Raw genomic sequence first — 26,760 nt, 5'->3', positions numbered from 1 at the left:
TTTACATTTTATAGCTGACAGCTTTTTTAAAACCATGGCAGTCTTCTGGAAACGTCCTTGGTCCTCTCAAACTTAGCATGTGTGATGTTTGCTGACAAGTAAGGAAGGATAAATAGATTGTCAAGTGGCTGATTTCGAGTTCCAACTTCTCAAAATCTACCCAAATATCTTCTCACATTCATTAATTCTTGGTTATTTAGACATTGTGCCTTCATGCTGTTAACTTGGATGTAGAAATGAAACATTCATTGTCTAAATTATATTTTTCTAAAAATTCTCGCTGCTTGGGCAGACACTTCATCTTAGGGAACTCTACTGTAAGTTTTATTCTTACAAGCAAGATTCCCTTCAAGGAAGGTTTGTGTGTTTTTTAACTTGGAAATTGCCTGATGATCCAAGTTGCTCATGCCAGCTTATCCTAGGTTTTAAGAGCTAAACTGGCTATTATGCAGAAAGCCTAATAGAAGGCAACTTGGTTGTAGTGGAGAGAATATTCAACTATTAGTTTATTTCGGCTTGTTCCACCCAGTCATTAACTCAGTGCCGCCAGCCATACGCTTCCCTGCCACACTGGAAAGCCTGTCATTTAGAACCAATGACTATTTTAGGACTCAAACGAGGAAATATAAAGAAACATGTTGGAATCTTAGGTTGGAGGCGGAGAATGGTGTGCTTGACTGCACAGAGGACTTATTTGACCTTTTTTCTTCCTCCCTTTCAAAAACAAGTATCATTTTTTCCCTGTAGGTAGCATGTACACACAATAATAGACATTTCAAAGAGTAGAAAGGAAAGTATAGTGAAAATTAATTTCCCTTCTCCCTCCTGCTTCCTTGTTCCCTCCCCATGGGCAGTTGCCTTTGCAGGTTTCTTAGTTCTCTTTCCAGAGATATCACATGTACGTATAAGCTATTATTTTTTTAATGCAAATAGTACATAACATGCCCATCATTCTTTCGTTTGCCTTTTCCCTTAACAATAGTTGGTTCCACCTTAGTATATATAGACTTATTGGCCTCATTGGCTGCATTTTGTAGCTATACCATAATTTATTTAGCTATTTTCTTCCTGGAAGTTGAGGTTATGTTTAGCCTTTTGCTATAAACTATGTCACAGTGAGTATCCATGCACATACGTCTTTGTGGGTATAAATATAGGATAAACGCCTGGAATAAGGTGGCATTGATCACTCTCTGAAACATACCCAGTGACTTTCACGTTCAGTTCAGTCAGTCAACGCAGTGAACACCTTAGTCATTCTGCACCTGTGCTGGCCCTGGGGGCTTTCAGGAATCGCACACGGCCTCTGCCCGCAATAGGTGGCGATCTGGTGACTGCGTGCCTCAAGGTAAAGTGCCTCGTGACAAGTCAGAGGTGCAGCTGAGTCTTGTGGATGTCCATGGCAGCAAAATGACCTCTGACCTTGGGGACCAGGGAGGACTTGGAGGCTGAGTCGGAGTTAGAATTAGATATGGGAAGTGGCAGAGGAAGGCATGTGGGGAGGGGACAGGACACGTGACTGCCCTGAAACACATGCTGGGGGCACTGCCCTCTGCCACACGCCTCCTCACCACGCCTGTGACATGCCCGGCCACTCCTGCCACAGGACGTTGGCACTCACTGTGCCCTAGACTTCTTTATGGCTTTCTTTCTTTACAGTGACGCCCACGGGGCATCCAGGCACCTCAGCTCCGCGTGGTGTCCTGTTTTGTCAGAAATACGTCCCTTGTGTTCCTGTACTCATCTCCTCCTCTGATGCCACCATAAAAGTGCCTCCCGTGATGGCCTCAGGGCACAGTGGGCTCCTGCCTGGTGTCCTGCATGGCCATGGCCATTCCGCCTCCTCTGCCATCTGCCCAAGGACACAGCAGGCCTTCCCCTTAGGCTGCTACAGCAGAGTGGGCATGGTGCTGTCTCTTCCATCCAGACTTAATGAAGGCTGGGCATTTGGTGCAGGGCAAAGCATTGCAGCTCAGGGAGACCACTCAGCCCCTAGAGGCCCCTCCTCAGTGTGAAAGCAAAGGGCTCTCTCTTTATCTCCTGCTTACCTCCTCCTCTTCCCAAAGGGAGTGTACCCCAGTGATGCACCTGGAATTCAGGCCTCCAGGCTCCAGAAAGAGGAAGCTCCCTCCTCCTGAGAATCAGAGGCCCCTGGAAGATCTAATTTCAGATCTGGGGACCCCCCTTCTATCCCCAGGACGGGGCATGGGCCTGCAGCCCAGTAAACGATCACAACACGTAATATTTATACCAAAGCATAACCAGTAGTCCAGTACTGGTGCTCTCGGAGGGCTTTAGACTTAAATGTTACTACAAGTTGGCCTTCCTTGTTTCTGTTCTTTGTAGGGTGCAGAATAGCTCTCAGCACCTGTTTTTCCTTCAGTCCTCCGGGTTCCTAAAAGCCTCTGCTTAAACACCTGGAGGGGGGGAGCATCGTGTGTTGCCTGTCTTGCTTTTTTTTTTTAATTTCTTTATTAATTAAGGTATTACATATTTGTCCTCATCCCCCCAACTTTGTAGGGGCCTCACCTCACCCCTTCTGAGGGAGGTCTCCTGCCCCCATGGCTGCTTCGCTTCCCATGCTCAGCTAACAGACAGAGACTTGGCCGACAGCAGCTGCCCTCTCACTGCAATAAGACTTGTTTGAGTTGCCTGTCTTTCTTGAGGCAGCAAACATCTTCCTCAAAGAAACTCAAATCCTTAGAAAATATTGCCTCTGACAAAACATGCACCCAGTTTACATTACACCCTTTGCTCTTTCGAAACATCAAGATTCAGGTTAATTTCACAGCTTTCCCCAGAACAGTGGGTAGAGACTCGCTTTACATTTATACAACAGAAATTTCCATTAAGTTGGTTTTCTTGATTAAAGGAGCCATCAGCCTCAAAGGTAGATTCAGGTCTCTTTCAGTAAAACTAAACAGCTGGAAGCTTTGAAATGAGTTTTTCTGTACTTCTCTGCTCATCAAGGTTTTTTTGTTTTGTTTTGTTTTGTTTTTTAAAGCCCTCTCAGGTCTAGGCACACTTCTTTCTGTGCTTGAGTTAATTATTTGCGAGGCAGCTAAGTTGCCATGTAGTATCGGAGACACCCACATTGCAATAGTTGGGATATGAGCTGGTTTAACACGCTGAGTACCACTGTTCATAGGTGGGGTCCTAGTAAGCAGAGGCAAATTGACCCCGTAGCTCAGGTGTGGGGAACCTTTTTTCTGCTAAGGGCCATTTGGATATTTATAACATCATTCATGGGCCATACAAATTATCAACTTAAAAATTAGCCTGCTGTATTTGGTCAAGCATTTAATTAACTCACCCCTAATGCCATGGCAGGGCCAGACCAAATGATTTCACTGGCCTTATACAGCCTGCAGGCCAGATGTTCCCCACCCCTGCCCAGCTGAATGTGCTTTAGACAGACTTAGTCTTGTCTCAGAACTGTATTTTATGGAAGACTTGGTGTTGTGTCAGGGTGCAGAAGGGGTGGGAGTGGTGGGAAGAACTGGGGCAATCATTAGCAATGATGCTTATTCAAGGAGATAAACATACAGATAAAAAGATGAGTAAATCAGTTTTACATGCTTACTGCCAAGTGAACTGAATAAAGAATCAGACATAATATTATAATATTATAAATTTGGAGGAGAGATTGATTAATTGTTGAAGTTTCATTTAGATAAACTTTAAATATCATATTAGATAAAGTTTAAGAGATTATGGAGTTCATTAGGAAAGTAAATCTATCACTTGTATTATCAAGAACCAGTATTTTATTTTGTATATTAATAGACTTACTGTATGGTATCTTTTTTGTATTTTTATTTAATAAATATGTGAGTATCATAAAGGGAACATATTTTATGTATATTTGGGGTTTACTTCTTATAAAACAACTAGAGGCCTGGTGCACAAAATTCGTGCATGGGAGCGGGGCGGGGTGTCCACTCAACCCAGCCTGCACTCTCTCCAATCTGGGATCCCTCTCACAATCCTGTACTGCTGGCTCCTAATTGCTCACCTGCCTGCCTGCCTGATCGTCCCTAACTGCCCCCCTCCCCCCTGGCCTGGTCACCCCTAAATGCCTCTGCTGCTTGCCAGGTCGCCCCCAACTGCCCCCCCTGCCAGCCTGGTTGCTCCCAACTACCCCCCTCTGCTGGCCTGGTTGCCCCCAACTGCCCTCCCTTGCTGGCCAGGTTGCCCCCAACTGTCCCCCCTTGCTGGCCTGGTCACCCCCAACAGTCCCCCCTGCTGGCCTGGTCACCCCCAACAGACCCCCTGCTGGCCTGGTTGCCCCCAACTGCCCCCCCTGCCAGCCTAGTCATCCCTCACTAACCCCCCTGCCAGCCTGGTTGCCCCATGCAGCCTGCTTGTTCAGTCATTTGGTCATCCCTCGGGCCGGCCCTGGGCGGCTGGGGGGCTGAGGGGACTAGGTGCTGCCATCTTGTGGCTGTGGGCACCATAATCTTTGAGGGCATGGCAGTCAATTAGCATATTTCCTCCTTATTGGCTGTGGGCGCCACCATCTTTGAGAGGGTGTGATGGTCAATTAGGATATTCCCTCTTTATTAGATAGGATATGGGTCATGAACTTTTATGTGATTCAGTTTTACTCACATTAGGTTTTTAAACATTTTAAAAATCCAGATTTTCTAGTAAAAGCTGACACAAAGTCCCAAGGTGTAAAACGGGTGAAAGCTGAGGTACTCTGGCTGAAGTTGGGCTGAGTTCCCTCCCCATTGGCCAGGGCAGCACACACATGCCACCTGCTATGGGAACGCTGTCTCAGGATTCATGATAGGTGGCTCTTCTTACTGCAGATGTCAGTCCAACAACAGGTTCACTGTGGGCCTGACACCATAGCAGGAACTGGAGACACAAAGGCAATGACCATGGTCCTATTTGCAGGGAAACTGCAGTCTTGTGTTGGGCTGGTGGGGGCTGACATGTGAATGAATGACGGAGGACGGCCATGAAAGCTCAGAGCTGCAATTAGAGACTAGAGGAAGGCTCATTACCTGGGCCAAGGAGGAGAGGGCAAGTCAGAGTAGAGTTTTGAAGGACATATGGGAGACCACAGCTGAGTAAGGCCTGCCAAGATCTGAGACCATACTGTGCAAAGAAACGGACGTGCAAGCAGATAATTGCAGGTAATATGATGGACTGCTAACAGTTGGCTAGAACATAGAAAGGATTAAGAAGCAAGAAGGCTGGAGTAATAGCACAGTGTTTATACCTTGGAGTTTAGGATAAAGGATCCATGAAGCTCTTTAGCAGAGGAGTGACTTGATCAGATTGACAATAGGCAGTATGTATTTGGTGTTTCTGTAGGCCAAGGGCACAATTAAGCCTTTTCCATGCATTTCTTATTCAGCTCACACAGTCACCCTTTGACTCAGGTGCAGTCCTTGTCTCAGGGTTCCCAGAAGGAAGCAAAGGGCAAGGCAAATGGGGTGGCTGACGAGAATGTGATGAAGGGACTATTTATGAAACTAGGGCCAGGGTTGAAGAAGTGAAACCCCTTCAGGTTGGCAGTAGTGGGGAGCTTTTCCCACTCCCCCGCTGCAGGGTGAGGAGAGAATATAATGTTGCAACCCACTGAGTCAGAGCAGTAGCCTTGCAAGGGAGGACTTAGCCACTGCCATTTCCTGTCCAGCTGGGAGGAGCCAGGGAACAAATACACCACCCTCCTTTGTTTCTTTCCCTGTGATCTTTGGTCCATGCGCCTCCCACTGGCCAGACCCAATATGAGGCCAGGAGCAAGGACTCTGTAGTTACAGGCTCATTAAGGTCAGCTCATAAGTAAGTGGTGGTCCTCCCTGACCCTGACTTACGCTGTCTCACACTATGCAGTCTGTCTCCTCCTCAGACTGTGGAAAAGGGACAGAAGGGCAGACACGGCAGCTGGGAGACCAGTGGGAGCCCTTTCTAAGGTTCAAGGCCCAGAAGAGGATGTTTCCGGGCCTCCTGTGGCAGTGGCAGTGAGGACAGGAAAAGGGAATAGATTTGAAGCCGTGGGGGCAGCATGGACCCACCTGTGGACCTCAGCTTCCTTCTCATAGATATGCCATGGACTGTCTTAGATCCCTTCCGGCACGAAAGCTCTGTGATGGGTCTCTGCGGTGATCATGACATATATTTATTTTTCGGAATTAAAGTATCTTTGAAAATATTCCCCAGATGCTCAGTATAAGTCTTTTTGGAGATTTAAAGTTTATTTATTTATTTATTTACTTACTTATTTACTTATCTTTTGTAATCCTCACCCGAGGATAATTTTTTATTGATTTTTAGAGAGAGTGGAAGGGAGAGGGAGAGACATATTGATTGGTTGCCTCCTGCATGCCCCAGACCAGGGCTGGGAGCCTGCAACCGAGGTAGGTACCCTTGACCGGAATCGAACCCTGGACCCTTCAGTCCACAGGCCGACGCTCTATTCACTGAGCCAAACCGGCGAGGTCTGAAGTTTATTTACAGATGCCCACTTCCAGCAGGACAGCCAAGACTGTCACTAAGTGTCACTTTTCATAAATTATCAAAATCAACATGTATATATTTTAGTAGGTGTGTTCTCTTAATTATAATGTCTGGAACCCTGTACTGAGTGCAGTGTTGAGACCCCCAAAATGTAACTGGACCTGGGCTCAACTAGTATGATAAAAGACAAGACGAAAAGCATGAGAGAAAATAGCTCAGAAAAATTGGGCAGACATCATAAAACAAAAAATGTAATGATGCAGTATGACTCAAGCCTCCTTTGCCTTGAATTGGCTCAAAAATCGCCTCATTAATTTGAACTGATTCATTTGGACATTTACTGTTGGAAAGAAACATAAAAACCTCTTAGTTCATTTTGAAAGCAACTGCCTGTTTTTATCTCATGAAATACTTTAAAAATTCACTTCAGAAAAGGACACCTCAGAACTTTTACTTTATGTGTTATTATTACAGATGCTTCTGATTAGCTTTAACCACACCCACGGTTGAGGTTTCTGAGCGGGTGGGGGTCGGGTAGCAGGGGGTAAGGGCCCCCAGGGTCCTGTAAGATAAATAGGCCTCCTTTCCAACCCCCAGTTATTATTATTTTTTTTTAAATTTCTAGCTGTTATTCTCCAACTTACCACAGCTTTCTGGTAACTGCTCCATCGTTGGGCTACCGCTGCCCTCTGCCAATGTCCACTTTGAAACAAAGAAAGCGATAGATACGCACTGTTCTCATTTCAGCAAGCAGACCCACTGGGACGTTCCAGTCAGGGTTTTTGTCTGACTCTTCTGTGAGGCTTTCTGGACAACATCAGTCATTTTCTCTCGAGTTTACTCCTATTTTTGGAACCTCCTTCCAGCAAAACGGACGCTGTTGTAATTAGCTAGTTATTAATAACTGGAAAGGAGCAACGGAAAGACCAGATATTACAGGCATGTCATTTGGGCAGCTTCACCAGGAAGCGAAAGCTTCACACTCCCCAGGGAGCCACCAGTCTACTCCCCAGAGATCCCTGGGAGAAGGGACTGGACAGGGAGGAGAATAGACGCATGCCCAATAAAATTGGGGTGATGTCGTAAAGAGACTCGCCCGTCAATCACACCTGGGGACAGAATTGGCATGGCCACTGCAAGGGCTCGAATTTTGGGATATTTAATTCCCTAAGAAAAGGAGTTCATTCTCCTGGTGCTCTTGGCTCTCTTGGGACTCTTGGGGCGGGGCCCCCTCTCTTGGCTCCTCTATGTTCACCCACCTGGCACACAGCCATAGGGACCCCCATACGCAATGGTCTAATGGACCATAACTAGCCTGAGGCTGAACTGGGCCCGGCTGCAACGTGGAACAGAAATTGTGGACACTGGCTTTGCTTTTAGCTGTACTGAAACCCCGGCTACACATCTGCTACAAGTGGACTAAGGGGAATGGAATTTTGGAAACCCAGGGATGTCATGCCACACAAATAGAAATCACTCATCCTCCCAGGCAAGTCTCAGAAAATTCTTTTTCTCGAGATATCAGAAGAACTCCACCCCCAGCGTTCCGTGGGGAAAGGGGTACCCCAATTTCCCTGAGAACAAAACCAGCTTATGTTTTCTCATCACGTCTCTTTCTTTCACCCCCTGCCTCTCTGCTCTTACCCCATCCACCTCCCTCTCTCACCAGACTGGCCTGTCACCATTCACTGGGTCCATGCCCTGCCCACCGGGAGCCCAGGAACATACTTGCTCCCTAATTCCCAGTCTTCTAGGGAGGCCGCCTGCATTCAAATACTGACATGGCCACTTCTTACTGTATGACCTGGAGTCAAGTAGGTTCTTTTCTGTTCATTTGGGATCCTAATAATTATACAACCTTCTAGGTTGTTGTAATGATTCGATGATGTTATATATTTAAAAAACCCCAAGAGTTCCTAACAGATTATAACTGCTCAATAAATTCTCAGCAGGTTGCCTCTATTAGAACTAGCATATCCACTGATTTTTATATTTTAGTATTATCATAGTAAGACCAGGTAAGAATATTGTCCCCCTACATAAACACACACACACACACACACACACACACCACACTTTTTTAAATTGAGTGGTTCGGAAAGGAAATGGGAATGCTTTTCTCCTAAGCCTCCCAGAAGAACATTTACTCTAATTTCTTCTCTTAAAACCAAAAAAAAAAAAAAAATAAAAAAAATGAGAGTCTATGTTGTCATTTCAAATGTCATGTATGCATGATAATTTCATCTTTATAGATTGGCTTCTTTCCTACGAAGTGCAAAGAATACCTCTGACATAAAATCATAATTATTCTCAGGTTATTTGACCTAATTATAGTTGTGATTTTACAATAATCTCTCTTTAACACATGTAAGTGATACTCATAATATTTGTGGCATATATTAATCTATGAGTAAATAGCCTAAGAGTTTTGAGTCTTATGTTTTGATTTGGAACTTAGATTCTTTTGATGAATTTAGTATGTTTTACTTTTAATTTTAAAAAAATGGAAACAAATCAGCTTGAATATGGACATTCATGAAAATTGCTAATTTAGTCAGGTTATGAAATTCATTTTCTATATTGTGTTGTCATCTAGCCTAGGAATAATGACACAGAGTTTCATTAACTGAGAAGCAGAAACTAGAAAATGAAATGTAAACCAGTGAACTGTGAAAATGATGATATATTCACATAAAGTCCATTGAAAAGGATTTTGCATTTTCTGCTAATGCAGATGTGATGTGATAGGATCATTGAGGTGGAATTATTTACTTAGAGGGCTTTCTAGGAACTTGAGCATATGTGACTTTCATACATTTAATGAACAAGTTTTTAGTAATATTTTCTTAGGATCACTGAGTTTTAGTGCAGTCATACCTCTGATATACTGCATTTTGTTTCAGACCAGTGCAATAAAGCGCATGCATTTTTTGGTTTCCAAGTGCATATAAAAGTTATATTTATGTTAGAATGAGCCTTTCCTTTGGCTTTTTAAAAATTTATTTATTTTTAAATTACAGTTGACATTCGGTATTATTTTATATTTGTTTCAGGTGTACAGAATAGTGGTTAGACAATTATATAATTTACCAACTGATCCCCCTGGTAGTTCTAGTACACGCCTGGCACTGTACATAGTTATTACAATATTATTAACTATATTTCCTATGCTGTACTTCGTATCCCTATGACTATTTTGTAGCCTCTTTTTTTGTTTTTGTTTTTGTTATCCTCCCATGAGGGTATTTTTCCCATTGATTTATAGAGAGAATGCTTTAACCACTTAGACACAACCGGCCAGGGTTATTTTGTAGCTTCTTAATCTCTTCACCCCTTCCCAACCCCCAGCAATTATCAGTCAGTTCTTTGTATCTATGAGTCTGTTTCTGTTTTGTTTGTTCCTTTGTTTTGTTCTTTAGATTCCACATATAAGTGAAATCATATGGTATTTGTCTCTCTCTGTCTGACTTATTTCATCTAGCAGAATTTGAAATAACATCTTGTTAACTACATCTGTATAAAAAACATTATTGTATTCTGTACTGTTATGAGTTAAAACACATTAAAATGATTAAATATTATCCTTTGAGAATATTAAGGCTTTTTGATATATGTAAAACTGATATGGATTATAGATATACATTCAGTCATAGCTCCTTTTTTAATCCAATTATTGCAATATACTAATAAAATATTTATATCCTAAAATGTTAAATTATAAAAAATAAACAAAAGTTATATTTACATCATACTGTAGTCTATGAAGTATGCAATAATAACACTACCAGTATGTATAAAAAACAATGTACATCCCTTAATTTAAAAATACTTTATTGCTATAAAATGCTAACTGTTATCTGAGCCTTCAGTGAGTTGTTATCTTTTTGCTGGTGGAGGATCTTGCCTCGGTGTTGATGGCTGCTGACTAGTCAGGGTGGTGGTTGTTGAAGGTTGGGGTGGCTGTGGCAACATCTTAAAATAAGACAACAATGAAGATTGTTGCATCGATTGACTCTCCTTGTCACAGACAATTTCTCTGTTGCATGCCATGCTGTTCAATAGCATTTTACCCATTGACTTTGGGTATATGATTAGCTTTGCCTTCTTATATGAGTTAGGTGTGTGGTGCCCTCAAATAATTATAAAAGTAACATAAAAAATAACTGATCATGCCCCACCATAACAAATATAATAATAATGAAAAAGTTGGAAGTATTGTGAAAATGACCAAAATGTGGCACAGAGCCGAGAATTGAGCAAGGGCAGTAGAAAAAAATCTTGTGAATAGACATACTCCACATAGTGTTGCCACAAACCTTCAATTTGTAAAAAACACACTATCTGCAAAGTGCAGTAAAGTGAAGTGTGCGGTAAAATGAAGTATGCCTGTAGTTGAATGGACTCTGAAGCTTCCTTAATCTTACCCTTGGGTCAGCACACTTTTTCTTAAAGGGCCAGATACTATTTGTTATAGTCTTATGGGCCTGTTCACTTCTCAGCTCTGCTGTGTAGTGCACATGCAGCCATAGACAATATGTGAGGGGGTGGGTGTACCTCTGTTCCAGCAGAATTTATTTACATAGACAGGTAGGTGGCTTGCAGGCCATCGTTTGCTGACTTTGATCTCAGCCTTGTTAAGCAAGAGAGCTTAAGTCACTTCATCAAGGAGACACAACTAACTGGTGTCTAAACCACTATCAGGAATTTAGTTTCTTTCATATCACATCTTCCAATATGTAGCCTAATGCTCTGACAAAAATAGCGTGTTCCTTATATGGTAGTCAGCCAAAAAATTTTGACTAATTGGTCTTCCCATCACATCTATTAATTTCATTTAAAACAGTGTTTACCAGAGAAGTACATTGTTTTTATCTTCTATACAAAATAGAAAAAAAATTTTTCCTATATATGCAATTTAATTATTTGAATATTTCTTTTTTGTTCTGAATGTCTATATTAAAATGTTGTGATCATTTCTGTTATTTAAAATGAAAGATATAAAAAAATCTGTGCCCTTTAGGGTAGCCAGAAATTAGGTATAATATATTAAGAAACGCAAAGATAATTAAATAAAGTCAGAGCAAAATAAAATGCCATCTTAGCATGTTTAAATTTCTTCTGGACTTAATTTTATTTTATTAGAATTGATTTTCAAAAATTCCTCTTATTCACTGGAAAGACTCTGAGACGTGCCAATAAAAACATTTTTAAGGGATTTTTGTTATCCTGTAAGAGTAGATTCTGTTAAAGTAGAAGTCTGGATAGAAAGAAAACCAAAAAAGTTTTATTCAAAGAAAAAGAAAGATCTAACTGTACTTTCAAAACTTTGTTTTCCACTTTAACAACACCATGTTATTAAATGTACAGGTGACTCTTGAATAGTTTGGGGTTCGGGGGCAACAAACCCCCACACATAGTCGAAAATCTGTGTACAACTTTTGACTCCCCAAAAGCTTAGCTACTATTAGCTTACTGTTTACCAGAAGCTTTACCCATAACATAAACAGTAAATGAACACAAATATTGTATGATTCTATCTGTCTGTCTATCTATCTATCTATCTATCTATCTATCTATCTATCATCTATCTATCTAGGGTGGGACAAAAGTAGGTTTACACTTGTTCATTTGGAAAACACAACAATTAATAAATAATAATACAAGAATAAACTCTGTTTTGTATACTCACAACTGTAAACCTACTTTAGCCCTGCCCTGTGTATGTATATATACTGTATTAAAACAAAGTAAGCTAGAGAAAAGAAAGTGTTATTAAGAAAATCCTCAGGAAAAGAAAATATTTATTGAAAAAAATCCATGTATAAGTGGACCAACACGGTCCAAACCTGTGCTGTTCAATGGTCAGATGTATAAAAAAGCATAGACCTATCCCTAAAACACCCATATTTCCTGTTTCCTGTGATGGCAAATGTGGGGCAAGGGAATTGGAGGATGTCCAACTTTCATGGTTCTTAGTTGGGAAGTTTGGGCTTTTCAGTCTTCTATTTTATTCACTTTAAAGAGTATTTCATTTAAACTTTAATTTTCAATAAAATTAATTTCAATAAAGGTAGGTGATTTATTGTCTAGAATGGATTTTGAAATTGGTAACTATTTGCCATGGACAGAAGTGAGGCTGGTGTAACAGTCCTGTAAGAGATGATGAGTGGACCTCAGGATGAGGAAGAAAATTATAAAATAATTATAAAGTAAAATCCATTGGCCCCAGCCAGGCTACTCTGTTGGTTGGAGTGCCAACCTGTACACCAAAAGATTGTGGGTTCGATTCTGTTGGAGTGCTTACGGGAGGCAACCAATCGATGTTTCTCACATCGGTGTTTCTCTCTCCCTCTCAACTCACTAAACATAGCCTTGGGTAGGGATTTTTTAAAAAAAGCAAAACGCATTGAATTTTGTAATTTTGTAAGTGGAAGGAACCTGGAATGAGACAAGACTTCTGGCTCTAGTGAATAGATTGACGGTGATGGCTAATGGTGAGTCACAGAGTACTGGAGAGGGTAGTACCGATTGGAGAACTGGGGACAGGGGAAATGTTTGAGATGGCCATAGAAAATCTAAGTGGCTATTTTTTATGTAGATACCTAAAGCTTTAGAGGAAGATTAATTCTAGAGTTAAAGTATTTGAGATCGCCAGCATATAGATAGTGACTGGAGCCTCAGGATTAAATAAGATCATCCAGGAAAATTTGTCAAGTGCAGAGGAAAGAGGTTAAAGCCAGAACTTGGGAGAAGAACAGAAAAAGGTGTTTTCCGTGTTTTTGTTTGGTGGTGGTTTACTGATATACTCTAAGAGCAGCAATAAAAGATTTCCAAGCAGCTTTAGCACAGCCTGAGACATTTAATATAAATCCTGTAGCAGGGAGAGTACTCCATTAGAAATGGGTTTGAAAAAAGAAACTCCTGGCCAGCTCCCAGGACTGTGGAAAGGGAAAGAAATGAGAAGCCTTCGCTGCCCTTCTCCAGGGATGACTCACGGGATAGAGGAGTCTCTCCCTCTCCAACCCATCTGCTAGGTGGTGAACTGTTACCCAGATAACGTCTGTTTAGCTTCACGTTGTGAAGGAAGGAACCCCTGGCCGAGACATATTCTTTTTTTGTGATTAACTAGGAACATGACCGTCTTTTTCTGATCGTTTAGTTTGGGAAATGAAGTATGTTGAGAGAGAGGTGTGGGAATTGTTCTAATAAAAAACCGAAATCACTGACAGGCACAAAACAGTGGCCCGTTCTCTGGTAAGACTGAAGTGGTGAAAGGTACTCCTTTTTATCTTATTTTAGTTGACTTTTGTAAGTTCATCTAGCTTTTGCCATTATTCCACGTAATTAGAAAGAAACCAGTGAGTGTTGCCAGCTCTTTTTCAATCCCTTAGTCCAGTGGTCGGCAAACTCATTAGTCAACAGAACCAAATATCAACTGTACAACGATTGAAATTTCTTTTGAGAGCCACATTTTTTAAACTTAAACTTCTTCTAACGCCACTTCTTCAAAATAGACTCGCCCAGGCCGTAGTATTTTGTGGAAGAGCCACACTCAAGGGGCCAAAGAGCCGCATGTGGCTCGCGAGCCGCAGTTTGCCCACCACTGCCTTAGTCAAAGCAAAGACATGAACATGATCAATCTTGAGCTGTCCTAGGTTTAGTGATTTTCTCCATAGAGTTTGAGAGATTACTCACAGTCTCCAAACAATTTTACTACCTGCCAAAAGGATGCCTTGGAATTTGAAGGAATAATTCGATGTGCATGGAATATAAAATCTAACGTATATCTGTATACAGCTAAAATAACTTTTATTGTTTGGGGAACCTAAAACAGTTTACTAGTAAAATGCATTTACTCCTGGACTTAGGGGCATATTCCCTGTATTCTTGACAGAGAAGGCTGTAGGGACTTGGGGTTGGGGTTGTGTGGAGTTCCTGCAGGACATCCTTGCTGAGGAATTGGACAGACCCAGATCTGAAGCCCGTGGACAGGTGGAAGCTGGAGGTACCATCTTATGAGAAATCACCTATCCATAACCGTTAAGACATGGCATTAGCCACAGTTACCTGTTTTGAATATATAACCCTAGGAAAACCCCCAGCATATACTAGTAGAGGAAGATCCCGTATGGAGACCAAGTCACTGCTGTTAACTCCTCCCTGTCGGAGAAGTCAGGGGAGTAGATTCTAAAAGCAGAGGAGAGGTCCATTGCAGCTGAGAGAGCGATTAAAATAACTTCTAGAGCAGCGGTCGCCAACCGGTGGTCCGCGGGCCACTGGTGGTCCGTGAGGTCCGGGAGGTTGGAGACCGCTGTTCTAGAGAACATCTCCATTGGTTGATGCTGAATGACTGGCACCTTAGGGCACATGTTAGAAGCACTGCCACGTGATTTATCCCGTATCCCTGCAAGAGGGTAGAACCGGGCTCCGGGTGGCAGCAGAGGTTGGATAACCATCTTGAAGACATGTGGAAAGGGAACTCTTCCATTGGGTAAGAGGGTAACTATAAAGCTTCAGAGCTCTTCTGGAAATCTAAGATTCTGCTGTGCTAGCCAGTATCAAGGTGGCCTGCCTTTGAATAATTGGCAATAGGGCTTGACTAGCAGGATAATTTTTTTTTTTTTTTTTTTGCTCAAATTGAGGGTCTTTGATGACTTAGAAACAGTAACATCTTAAACTTAGATGCTCTGAATTGTTATGCAAGCTATTTTCGGTGCCCATAGCAACAAGCACCGGTTCCTATGCACACACTCAGCCACAGCTGCGGCGTGCAGGTACCCTGTATTCAGCTGGTTAGCATTTCGCTTGGCTTTTTAACTTTTAATTCACACTAAACATTAATGCAAGAAGTTTTGATAATAACCCATGAACTTCATCCTTTTTCAAAGGTAGTGTAGCTCTCTTCCTGTAGTGTAACCATAGCAACTGACAAGGAACAGAGAGAGAAGCCTTTCACACATGCTGTGCTAATTAATCCTGTCCTACAGTTTTCCTTCAGCTGCAGGATGCAGTGTAATAAATTTTGTATGAGTAAGCGTGTTTTGATGCATGAACTGTATAAATACATAGCAATGTCTTTACCCAAAATATTTATTAAAAGCCCAGTTATATATTCCTACTTCAAAGTATACTTTCTTTCTTTCTTTATTTTTTTTTTGAGTCATTGTTTAATAATTTGCTCCCTCCCTGAAAAAGTTTTGGGATTTATTTATCTTTTTAACTGAACAGAAATTCTGGTAGGGTGAAAACCTTTTGTTTATCCGTATACGGGATACTTTCCACAAGAAACTGTTTCAGTTGATTTTATTAAAGTGAGAAGAATGTAACATTCTTCAATATATGATAACTTTACCCGCAAGTTATTTTAAGAAACTGTCTTAACACATTGAAGAGTTAGATATGGAAAACTCATTTTCACTGTTAATTTGGGAAGTTTTGTGACCCTCGTGAGTGGAATTTGGGCAGTCCTTGACCTAAACATGTGGGAAAGAGGAAAATAATGTAGACAAAGCCTTTTCTATTTATATTTTCCAGATATATTTAACCAGTTTTATAAACTTAAAGTCACAGTGAACATAAATGACCTGAAATCACATATAATTATTTAGATTTACACTATTTCTAAGTTATTTTGAGGTCATGTTCTCCCTTGAAAAGTGAAAATATCATTATTTTCTATAACTAGCCTGGTCTTCTGAGCTGTCAAAGAAAATCTCAGATGTTTTCATTCTCCTATCCCTCTGGCCTCGCTTTCTGTCAACAGGGCCTCAGAAAAGCCAAGGGAATCCAGCCTGGATGTTTTTAGCTTCCCATTTGACTTGACAACAGCATATGGAACGAGTCAGAACCTATTTCAGAACTTGTGCTTAGCTCTGGTCTCTGTATAGAAACATGCCCATTTGAGGAACTAAACCTTTTGATGGGATTACTAGATTCTGGAAACACTGCCACCCTGTTTGTCCTGTCTGGTGGTCAGCTTTGTTTGAATTGAGGGAGGAAAGGTGAAAGGGCTTAAGAAGTACAAATTGCCAGTTATGAAAATAGTCATGGGGCTGTAAACTACAGCATTGGGAATATGGTCAATAATATTGTAATAACTATGTATGGTGTCAGATGGGTACTAGACTTATCGGAGTGATCACTTCGTAAGGTATATGAATGTCTAATCACTATAATTTAAAAGGAAAAAGAAAAGAAGTAGAAATCTTTTATCAAAGTAGAAATCTGTTTTGGAAATCTGTTATCAAAACTAGTTATTCTATTTATGTGCAAAAAAGTTGGAGACCACATATGTGTATGTATTTGTGTTTACAATCTGTCCATTTTAATACGAATACTTATAAACACTCACCAATTTGTAATATGCCATTGGATTATTAGAAAAACTGCACTGTAGAAAACTTGAGTTACTGTAACATATATCATAGTTGAATTAATTAGAAATTCTTTGTCTCACTAGCTGTCCTATTAATTTTAATGTTTACATAGAATATACTAAAGGGAATACCAAGTGTTTAATAAATAGGAAAAAAGTCATGTTTCTAAGTACTACATAAAAATTTAAATAAGCAGAACAAGGAAATGAATTTGTCCTGGTAGAATATTATTAAGATGTTATATGTGCTTTGAGCATCACAGTGATAAATAATACTTTACCCTTGTCATTAATTAACATACCCAGGTAGAACCCTATCACATAGATTATTCTTTCTTTTAATAAAGAAATTTCTAGATTTTGTGATTTTTAGAGGAATCATAGTCATTGTAGAAAATTTGGAAAAATGCATTTCCTGTCATTCTTTGTTGTGAGGTCAAAGTGCATGTGCATTATCACTTAACATATTATTGTGACCATTTTCCCAGTTTTAAAAAATTCTTAGAAAACATTTTAATTTTTTGAACTATTCCCTTATAATTTTTTATTTAGGTAGTTTTCAAATGAGCTTCCTGAATAAGCATTTCCTAGGAAGTGCTTGACAGAACTTGAAACCTTAAGAAGTTTGGGAAATCTCCTTTGAGAAAACTGTCAAACTGTCATCTCTCAGATTCACAATACACATTAGGACAATTAAAGGCACTGAGAAATCTCATGTATGGAATACTGTTTAACTTCTTAACCCATCTTTTCTCAAAATTACTTCACCTTGGAAGCCTTTCCAATAACATTATTTATAGCTTTCAGAACTAGAACTCCATGGAACATTCTTTGGAAAGTCCAGAAGATTTCTAAGCTTCTGTGTAATGTCTAATCATTGATGGATCATTTGTTTACTCTCCTGGGATTTTATTACAGTCACGATGTTTTATTAGGGATATAAATGATTTACAAGCATGTATTTGAAACAAGTCGACCTTTCTTGTAACCTTGACACTGAATTCGTGACTCTGTATTGCAGTGTCATGTTTGACCTTTTAAAACTGTTAACATTCACACTTAAATTCCCTTGTCCTATGAATGCCTATTAAACTTCTTTATGTTTCATGTAACCCGCAGGTCTTGCAAGAGCAAAATCGGTCCCTAGCCACACGTACTCCAATGAAGTGGTTACCTTATGGTACCGACCTCCAGATGTCCTCCTGGGCTCAACAGAGTATTCTACCTGCCTTGACATGTGGTGAGAAACGGAAGCTTTTCTCTAGCTAATCTGTCGCTGGTGCTTGGTCTGGGTCAAGCCTAGATAAACATCCCAACGGTTTGAATGAAGATTAATGGTGGAGGAGTGTTTGCTGGTGTGTGGCAGTGATACTAGATTTTTAAAAAACACGATTGGGAATATTTTCTAATCAGAGCCTGCCTTGCAGATGGGCCTAGTAATCCTCTTGATGAACAAGGGCAGAGACACTTTGCTAACTGTCAGTAGTTGCCGCAACCTTCGCGGCGGGGTTCAGGATCTGAAGGAGGGGCCGATGCACAAATGAAAATGCTATACAAGAAATATGAATTTAGAAGGCATTGGGGGCCAGGTGGAGCCTCTTTCTTTTAAAAAAAAACACATATTTTATTGATTTTTTACAGAGAGGAAAGGAGAGGGATAGAGAGTTAGACACATCGATGAGAGAGAAATATTGATCAGCTGCCTCCTGCACACCCCCTACTGGGGATTTGCCTGCAACCAAGGTACATGCCCTTGACTGGAATTGAACTTGGGACCCTTCAGTTCATAGACTGACTCTATCCACTGAGCCAAACCGGTTAGGAGCCTCTTTCTTGAAGAGACACAGACTTCTGGCCCGGTCCGCTATTTATTTACTTGAATACACATTTTCCCTTTAGCAATTCATTCAGTCATGTCAAAGGTAAAGTTTGGTAAACAGTAAAAGGATTATCAGGTTAGGGAATTGCCTTGAGCCACTGCTATCTCAAAACGAACAGTAATCGAACAATCAGTGCTTAGCATCAGCCCTGATAATGCCCAAGGTCCATTGGCCTTCAGCATTCCTTGGTGACAGTATTGGCAAGCGGTGGCTTCCCGCAAGCAGTCAGTGATTTTTCTCCCTAAAGGTCTTAATTTGTGGCTTTGCTTTATGACAAGGACGTATATCTATATCTCCAAACAACAGTATGGTTGGAAGTAGTAGCTAGCATGTTTAAATTCACAACAAAGCTCAGATAAGTGGTCTGAAGGTTTCGGTGTAACTGGCAGGCACTAAATTTGGTGCAGTATACTGCTGGAAACTGTTGCCCACCAATTATCCAAAATGAAATAAAATTACTCTTTTAAAGGGTCGCAATACATTTAATTTCAATAGAGTCTCAATCTCACATGATGGTTTAGCAAAACTTAAGAATTTAGCATAATTGGAGGCTCAGAGACTCATGAGGTTTAATGCCTGATTATTATCTATAACAATGTATGGGTTCCCAATGCATTGTGATCTGAATCAAATAAGGTAATAATGTCAGCTCTCAGGAAGGGCTTACTAGTGATTGTTGAAAATGTCCTTTATTAATGGAAAAATCTCTTTTTAGACTCAAAATTGCGTTTAAAGCAAAACATTTTACATACCATGTGGTTATTTTACAGCAGGAATCATCTTCTAAGAATGACTGTGCCCCATATACAGAATTCAGCTACATGTTCATACAATATTTACGACCTCAATAAAACTTTAGCACGTGGTGTTTATCTTACTGCCATGTACTTACTTCACAGCTCTGCCCTCAGTTGTCTTGGCTTTTAGTTAATTAGGCTGTGATGAGGTCTGGCTTCTACCCTCATGTTTGGGATTCATATACTTTCCAGTGAGAAAACAAGTTCCTTATGATGTAGGGCACAGTGTAGATTTTCTTAATTTAGGTTCCAGCAAACCCCCTGGGAATGGGATTTCAGGATATTTGAAACCACTGAGATTACATGCAATATTTTGTGTACACATGGACCTATTTATTTTTATGGGGTGTAGATCTGTAGCTTTCAATAGAGTTATAAAGGAATCTGGGTCATCAAACAGCCTAAGATCTATTGCCATACATTTTTGTAATGCCTTATAATAAATTTAATACCATCATAATGCATGTTCCAAAACACTGAGCATAAAGATGACCATCTATCATTGAGGAGCTGAGCTATCTATTTTTTCATCCAACTTAAGGCTTTTTTGTTTGTTTTGGACATTTTATTACAGTTAGATTTTAACTCCCCCCTTCCTCCCCCAAGACTAGGCAGGGGCAATAGGTATTTTGATTATTGGTTGTAATAGAGTAAAAAATAGGAAATAAAGTCAAAGAACTCATCAGATATCAATTACTAACTTTCTAATTCTCTTCCTCCCTCCTGAGAGTAGGCTATGCAAGTAATCATTGCTTAATATTCTTGAGTTATGGAGTGGTTTTCTCCATTTTTTAAGTATGGAAATTGTGGGTTGCCTTTCAGTGAGGTCAGTTAAGGACTCTGCTAATAGAACATTATTTGGAAATATTTGTGGCTTGGGGCCAGTTTTGTCTTAGTGCTTGGCAGTTCAGTTAAGACTATCCTCATAAACGGGAGAAGCTGTTTTTTATACACTCTTGGCTAATTTTCCCCAAACCTTTAAAAGTGCTGTTTCAATTACAAAGAGCCACATAGATTGTGACTTGCTGTGATGTCTGTTTCTGATAATTGGCATTTGATTTCCAGTCTTTGCCTCCCCCTGCTTCCCCACACACATACATGTTTGTCTTATGTGTGTTCATTCTTCTAAGGAAGAAGGCTTGGGCACTTTCTGCCCATTTACTTTAACCAGAGACATAATGAAGTATAAGAATAAGACTTCTACTTAAAGTGGAAGGGAGGAAAACTGATACAAAATAGTAGACCTGGGATGGGTGGCTCATTTGGTTGGAGCATCCGCCCCTACATCAAGAAGGTTGCAGGTTCAGTTCCCGGTCAGGGCACGTGCCTAGGTTGCCAGTTCGGTTCCTGGTCCAGGTGTGCAGAGGAGGCATTCAATCGCTGTTTCTCTCTCTCTTTTTTTCTTTCTCCCCTTCTCCCCTCCTTTCCCTCTAAAATCAATAAACATATCCTCGGGTGAGTATGAAAAAAACACAGTAGACCCCCAAATGCCTTTGGCCTGCATGCAACCATTATCATTGGCAAAATCAAATAGTCAATGTTTTATGTTTGAGCCGTTTCTTATGCTTCTTGGCTTTTCATTTCCAAGCCCTAAACTCTGAGTTATGTCTATGCCCTGCCTGTCATGCTGAATTTGATTTCATTCCAAGCCATTTTCTAAAAGCCATTTTGTTATTATCCTGTAAGTCAGGTATTTTTCCAGTTAGGGAGAAGTCCACAGGGCGCCGGTTTTTGCATAATAAATGAGATTGATGCTGGGTACGTGAAGACCTAGAAATGGGACTATAATTGAGCCATGGCGCAGGTGCACCAAGAAGTGCAAATATTAACCCATGGACAATAGCAGGGAGGCAGGTGGCAGTTGTTTCAGGCTATTTTTACAGTTCATTACCATCCTGGGGCAGGAGGGTAGTAACTAAAACCTAACGATCCCTACCCAGTGTTATGTTTTCCAGTTTTCTGTTTAAATAACCACAGGCGATAAAATATTAATGAAGACACATAGGCATTAACGTTGGCAGCAAGTGATGGGAATCAGAGCTGTCCCTGTTATGATTTGCTGCTCTGGGTCTCCAGCCCCATGGTGGTTATGAACAGCCCTTGGGATTTGAGCACTCAGCAAGACAGACAGTTTTTGATACCCTTGTCTCCCCTCCATGAAGGAGTCTTTAAGCAGAGGAATCAAATTGGACATTGTCTCGTGTCTAACTTCTCTTAATTCTTGGATTTTATAACTCTTTGGAAGTTAAGGCGTAGAAAATCATCTTTAAGCTTCTAAACCAAAGAGGCTTACCAAGTGCTGAGAACCCCGTTAAGAGAAGTGCAGATGTGAAAGCAGCTTATGCCTGAAGTTAGTTCCTCCCTTGTCAGAGTGCTGTTCTAGCTGTGGAGGTCATTGCTCTCAATTAGCTGAGTAGTCTTCATGGAAGCTCCTATGTATGTTTAGAGCAGCATTTATTTCCTAAAGCAGAAGATCAGTTGGGATTATTTTAAGGGCTTAATTTTTAACATAATGTGACTAAGTTATTGGTAGCTGATAAATAATTATCTCATCAAGATCACAGTCCTTTTGGGGGGCCACACTATGGAATAGCACTACCTTATGGTATCAATGCCATTGCTCCCCAATATGGTGTGTGAAGAATGATAGCGTGTCAGTCTCTTCCTTTCATCATCTGTTTAAAAGCTAATTAACATATTAACTATGCTTGTCAAAATGTGGGGCAAATCATTTATAAATAAGCCTGTCAAATGTAATGAGATTGCATATTAAATCACCCCGCTCTCTATTACATCTCTGATTTAAGATTAAAATTAATTTATTTAACATTGTAGCAGCTGGGTGGTTAGAAAAAAATTTCCATATCCATCTTGATATATAGAAAACTGTCTGCATCAAAACTGATTTTGCATATATCAGAAAAGAAATTGCCTATTCATTGAGTATTATAAGGCCATTTAGCATTACTTTTTATTAAATAAGCCTAATCACCATACATATGGGCAACATACAGAGTTGCCGTCATTCTTAATGATCTCTCTTGAACCCAGGAAATTTATATAATAAAATAAGGTTTTTTGAGGACTTGGATTTGTTTACCAGTGTTTTAAGAGAGAATATCATAGATAAATTTTACTCTAACCCCCATCCTGAAAATAAATTTATTCTATATGAAACCCTGTCTTGAGTAATTGAGTAACAATAGTAATTGAGTCTTAATAAGAGTAACAATAATACATACTTTTATTGAACACAGACTGTGTTCTAAGCTCTCATGAATTTTAATTACTTACCTATTATACCATAATACAATGGAAGAAAGCAAAACCCAGGAAGAGTAAATAGGATAGTAAGGTCATACATATAGTGAGCAGAGGCAACATTCAAAGGGCTGACGCACTCCAAGCCCTTTCCTTTCCAACATATTACATAATCTCTTAAGATGATTTATAAGAAATTGGGCTTTCTTTTGCTAGTAAAGTTATTCCAAAACACGATACAGTGAAATTTCTATTTTGTAGTTTAGATTATGCTCTGAGTCATGTTGAATCCTTTTGTGCTTCAAATAAAGGTTGTGGCTTTCTCTCTCACTCAACAGCCTTGAGAACTGCCTTTCTCCCCTTACTTTAATATTCTGTATTATATAGTTTCATTCAAGGAGGAGTTTCTTTACAATAAATTTAAGACGTGAATCTCTGGATAGAATACGTTTTATGGGACCAAATCTACACTGGCATGCATTTCCCCAACTCCTAACCATTACTCATTTATCACGTCTACTAAAATGAATGAGTCTATTTAAAAAAGAATGCTAGTAAGAATGAGAATTTGAGTTCATGGGCCACATAAAGTTATCTATCTGTTAACAGTATTTACACATTTATAATTAATCAGGTCAGAAGACCAAGCAGGATTTGAATTAGTCACTGTCTAAAGTAACAGTAAGAGCTGCTCAGGTAATACATGATCCAGGTGACTTGTCCGTGTGGTCACTGACATGCCATGGAACATAACAAAAGAACAGGTGACAGTCAGAAGGGCATCTAAGTGGTCGAAAGCTGAGCTCATTGTGGCAGCCATAGTTTCTGAATCCACTCCTACTATATTTAAATCCCTTAAAATTAGGATGACCACATATATATATATATATATATATATATATATATATATATATATATATATATAAAAGCCTAAGTGACCAGCCAAACGTTCGACCATCTGACCAATAGCTATGATGCTCACTGAGCACCAGGGGGAAGAAGCTCAACACAGGAGCTGCTGAGCTTCGGTGACTTGGCCGCTGCAATTCTCTGGTGCCGCACCTAGAACCAGAGAGGTGGGAGTCTGATTCCGGGGTGCATCACCCAAGAACTGCCCTCTCACTATCCAGAACCCCTCAGGGGATGTTGGAGAGCTGGTTTTGGCCCCATCCCCACAGGCCAGGCTGAGGCACCCCACCGGTGCACGAATCCGTGCACCGGGTCTCTAGTATAGTATCCATTCCAGAATACCTTTGAGAATTAATAGTAATTCTGCCAGAGCAATAGATATAAAGCAGGGATTTAACTGTGACATGTGGTCTTTTTCTCATAAAGAACTAGAGCAGTAATTTGTTAAATACTAGTAACGAGAAGAGACTTAATGCATATGAGTGCTTAATTTACACTGAAGGACTACTAGCTACAATGTCACATTTCTTGTGGAAAACTTCTATAACACTGATTAATAATGAATTGTCTCCAAAAGTACAATTCTCTGATATTAGATTATTATGGCACTAGAGGCCCAGTGCACGAAATTCGTGCATGGGGGGGGGCGGTGTGTCCCTCAGCCAGCCTGCACCCCCTCTAATCTGGGACCCCTCAAGGGATGTCTGACTGCCCGTTCAGTCGGACATTCCTCTCACAATCCAGGACTGTTGGCTCCCAACCACTCGCCTGCCTGCCTGCCTGATTGCCCCTAACCGCTTCTGCCTGCCAGCCTGATCACCCCCTAACCACTCCCCTGCCAGCCTGATTGATGCCTAACTGCTCCTCTGCAGGCCTGGTCACCCCTAACTTCCCTCCCTTGCCAGCCTGGTCACCCCCAACTGCACTCCCCTGCAGGCCTGGCCCCTCCAACTGCCTTCCCCTGCAGGCCTGGGTCTCCCACAACTGTCCTCCCCTGCAGGCCTGGTTGCCTCCAACTGCCCTCCTCTGCCAGCCCGGTCATCCCTAACTGCTCTCCCCTGCCAGCCTGGTTGCCCCCAACTGCTCTCCCCTGCAGAACTGGGTCCCCCTCAACTGCCTTCCTTTGCAGGCCTAGTCCTCTCCAACTGCCCTCCCTCCAGGCCTGGGTCCCTGCCAACTTCTCTCCCCTGCTGGCCTGATCGCCCACAAATGCCCTCCCCTGCCAGCCATCTTGTGGTGGCCATCTTGTGTCCACATGGAGGTGACCATCTTTGACCAAATGGGGGCAGCCATCTTGTGTGTTGGAGTGATGGTCAATTTGCATATTTCCTCTTTATTATATAGGATTATTGAGTAGCTGCCAAAGTGCTGAATTTAGCAATGGCTTTGGAGTGTTGAAGGGAACCAGTCCTATTTTTCTGTCAAAAGGCTAACCTGATTATGATTTTTACATCTCATGTTGTCTATCAATGTGTGTTTGTGTGAGAGAGAGTGTATGTGTATTTTCAGTGAATGTGTTTGGTCATTTTTTAGTGATAAGTTTGCTGAATAATAATATATAAAATGAGGCATTATATGTAGTCTTCACTACTAAATATTTAAAAAAAATAAAAATTCTCTTATTTTTACCAAAGTTGGCAAAGTATTGGAACCCACAAATTGTTTTTCTGGGTGATGTTTAAATACCCAATCACAATGACTAGATTTCATGATGTTAATATAATCCATAGTGTACTCAGCTGCTTCACTGGTTTATGAAACTAGCAAGAGATGGTTAAATGTGAAATTCTTTAAGAAACAAAAGACTCCACAAATGTTGAGAATGGTGTTCTTATTAGTTCTTAGTAAACAGCCAAGCAAAATTTATTGCATTTTTATTGGAGTATAGGCATACCTCAGAGATATTGCAGGTTCAGTTCCAAACCACCACAATAAAGCAAGTATTGCAATAATGCGAGTTATAATGTTTTGATGGTTGGAGGGTCTTGCCTTCAATTTGTAAAAAATGCAACATCTGTGAAGTGCAAAAAAGCCAAGCACAATTAAACCAAAGGTGCCTACATAGCATCCAAGGGTGCTATAGGACATATAAGAAGAAATAGAAGCTGCTATATCTGGTTTCAGGAAAATTAACATACCATTTATGTCTAGAGAATTAGAAATTTTGGCTCAGGATGTTCTTATCTTGTGTGTGTGTGTGTGTGTGTGTGTGTGTGTGTGTGTGTGTGTGTTTGTATTTTGTATTTTGGAAATACTTAAGTCAGTGCTCAGAGTTTAGGGAATATTGGATGTATGCTAGCACCTTTTATGTTTGAAGTGTGTGTTTATTCATGTAGAAATCAGTTTTCTGGTCAAGTAACTAGCAGTGGTTTGTTATGTAAAGGAGAGGCAGTCTTGTACTAGAGAACACATTAAAAGCCTAAATTACGGTAAGTTCGATCTCTGCCCCTCCTTCCCTGTGTGGCCTTGGTTGACCAAATCTGTTAACTATCCTTATCTTCAGTTTCTAAAACCTGTATCAGGTATAACTAATAGCTAATAGCTGCCACAACGATTAGGCACTAGCAAAAATAGTAATCCCCTGCTTCACCCATACTCACCCTCTAATTTCAACTCTTCTATTGTCTACCTCTATATGTCTTCAATAATTGTTTATATTTCTATTTATTGATTTACTAGAGGCCTGATGCACCAAATTCATGGAAAGTAGGCCTTCCTTCCCCTGGCTACCAGCATTGGCCTCCCTCTGGCACCCGGGACCCGGGCTTCCCTCGCAGCCAGAAAGTCGTCTGGAAGGATGTCTGGTCTAATTAGCATATTACGCTTTTATTATTATAGACTAGAGGTTTAGTGCACGAAATATGTGTGCGGGGGTGGGGGGAGTGCGGGGAGGTTCCCCTCAACTTAGCCTGCACTCTCTCCTATCTGGGACCCCTCAGAGGATGTCAGACGGGCAATCAGACATCTCTCTCACAATCTGGGACCGCTGGCTCCTAACTACTCACCTGTCTGCCTGTCTGATCGCCCCTAACTGGCCCCCCAGCCAGCCTGATCACCCCTAACCGCC

General features: G+C 40.8%; 1 protein-coding gene across 2 annotated transcripts in view; it reads left to right on the top strand.

Moving 5' to 3' along the window:
- Positions 1 to 26,760, top strand: part of CDK14 (cyclin dependent kinase 14) — a 513,399-nt gene that overhangs the window by 280,878 nt on the left and 205,761 nt on the right. For both annotated transcript variants that reach the window (XM_054726652.1, XM_008149228.3), the window contains one exon: positions 17,966 to 18,086. In XM_054726652.1, coding sequence (XP_054582627.1) covers positions 17,966 to 18,086 — 121 coding nt within the window. The remainder of the gene's footprint in view (positions 1 to 17,965; positions 18,087 to 26,760) is intronic.

This window comes from Eptesicus fuscus, chromosome 14, assembly GCF_027574615.1.
Source record: "Eptesicus fuscus isolate TK198812 chromosome 14, DD_ASM_mEF_20220401, whole genome shotgun sequence".
Lineage (NCBI taxonomy): Eukaryota > Metazoa > Chordata > Mammalia > Chiroptera > Vespertilionidae > Eptesicus > Eptesicus fuscus.
This window is presented reverse-complemented; position numbering and strand designations above follow the sequence as displayed.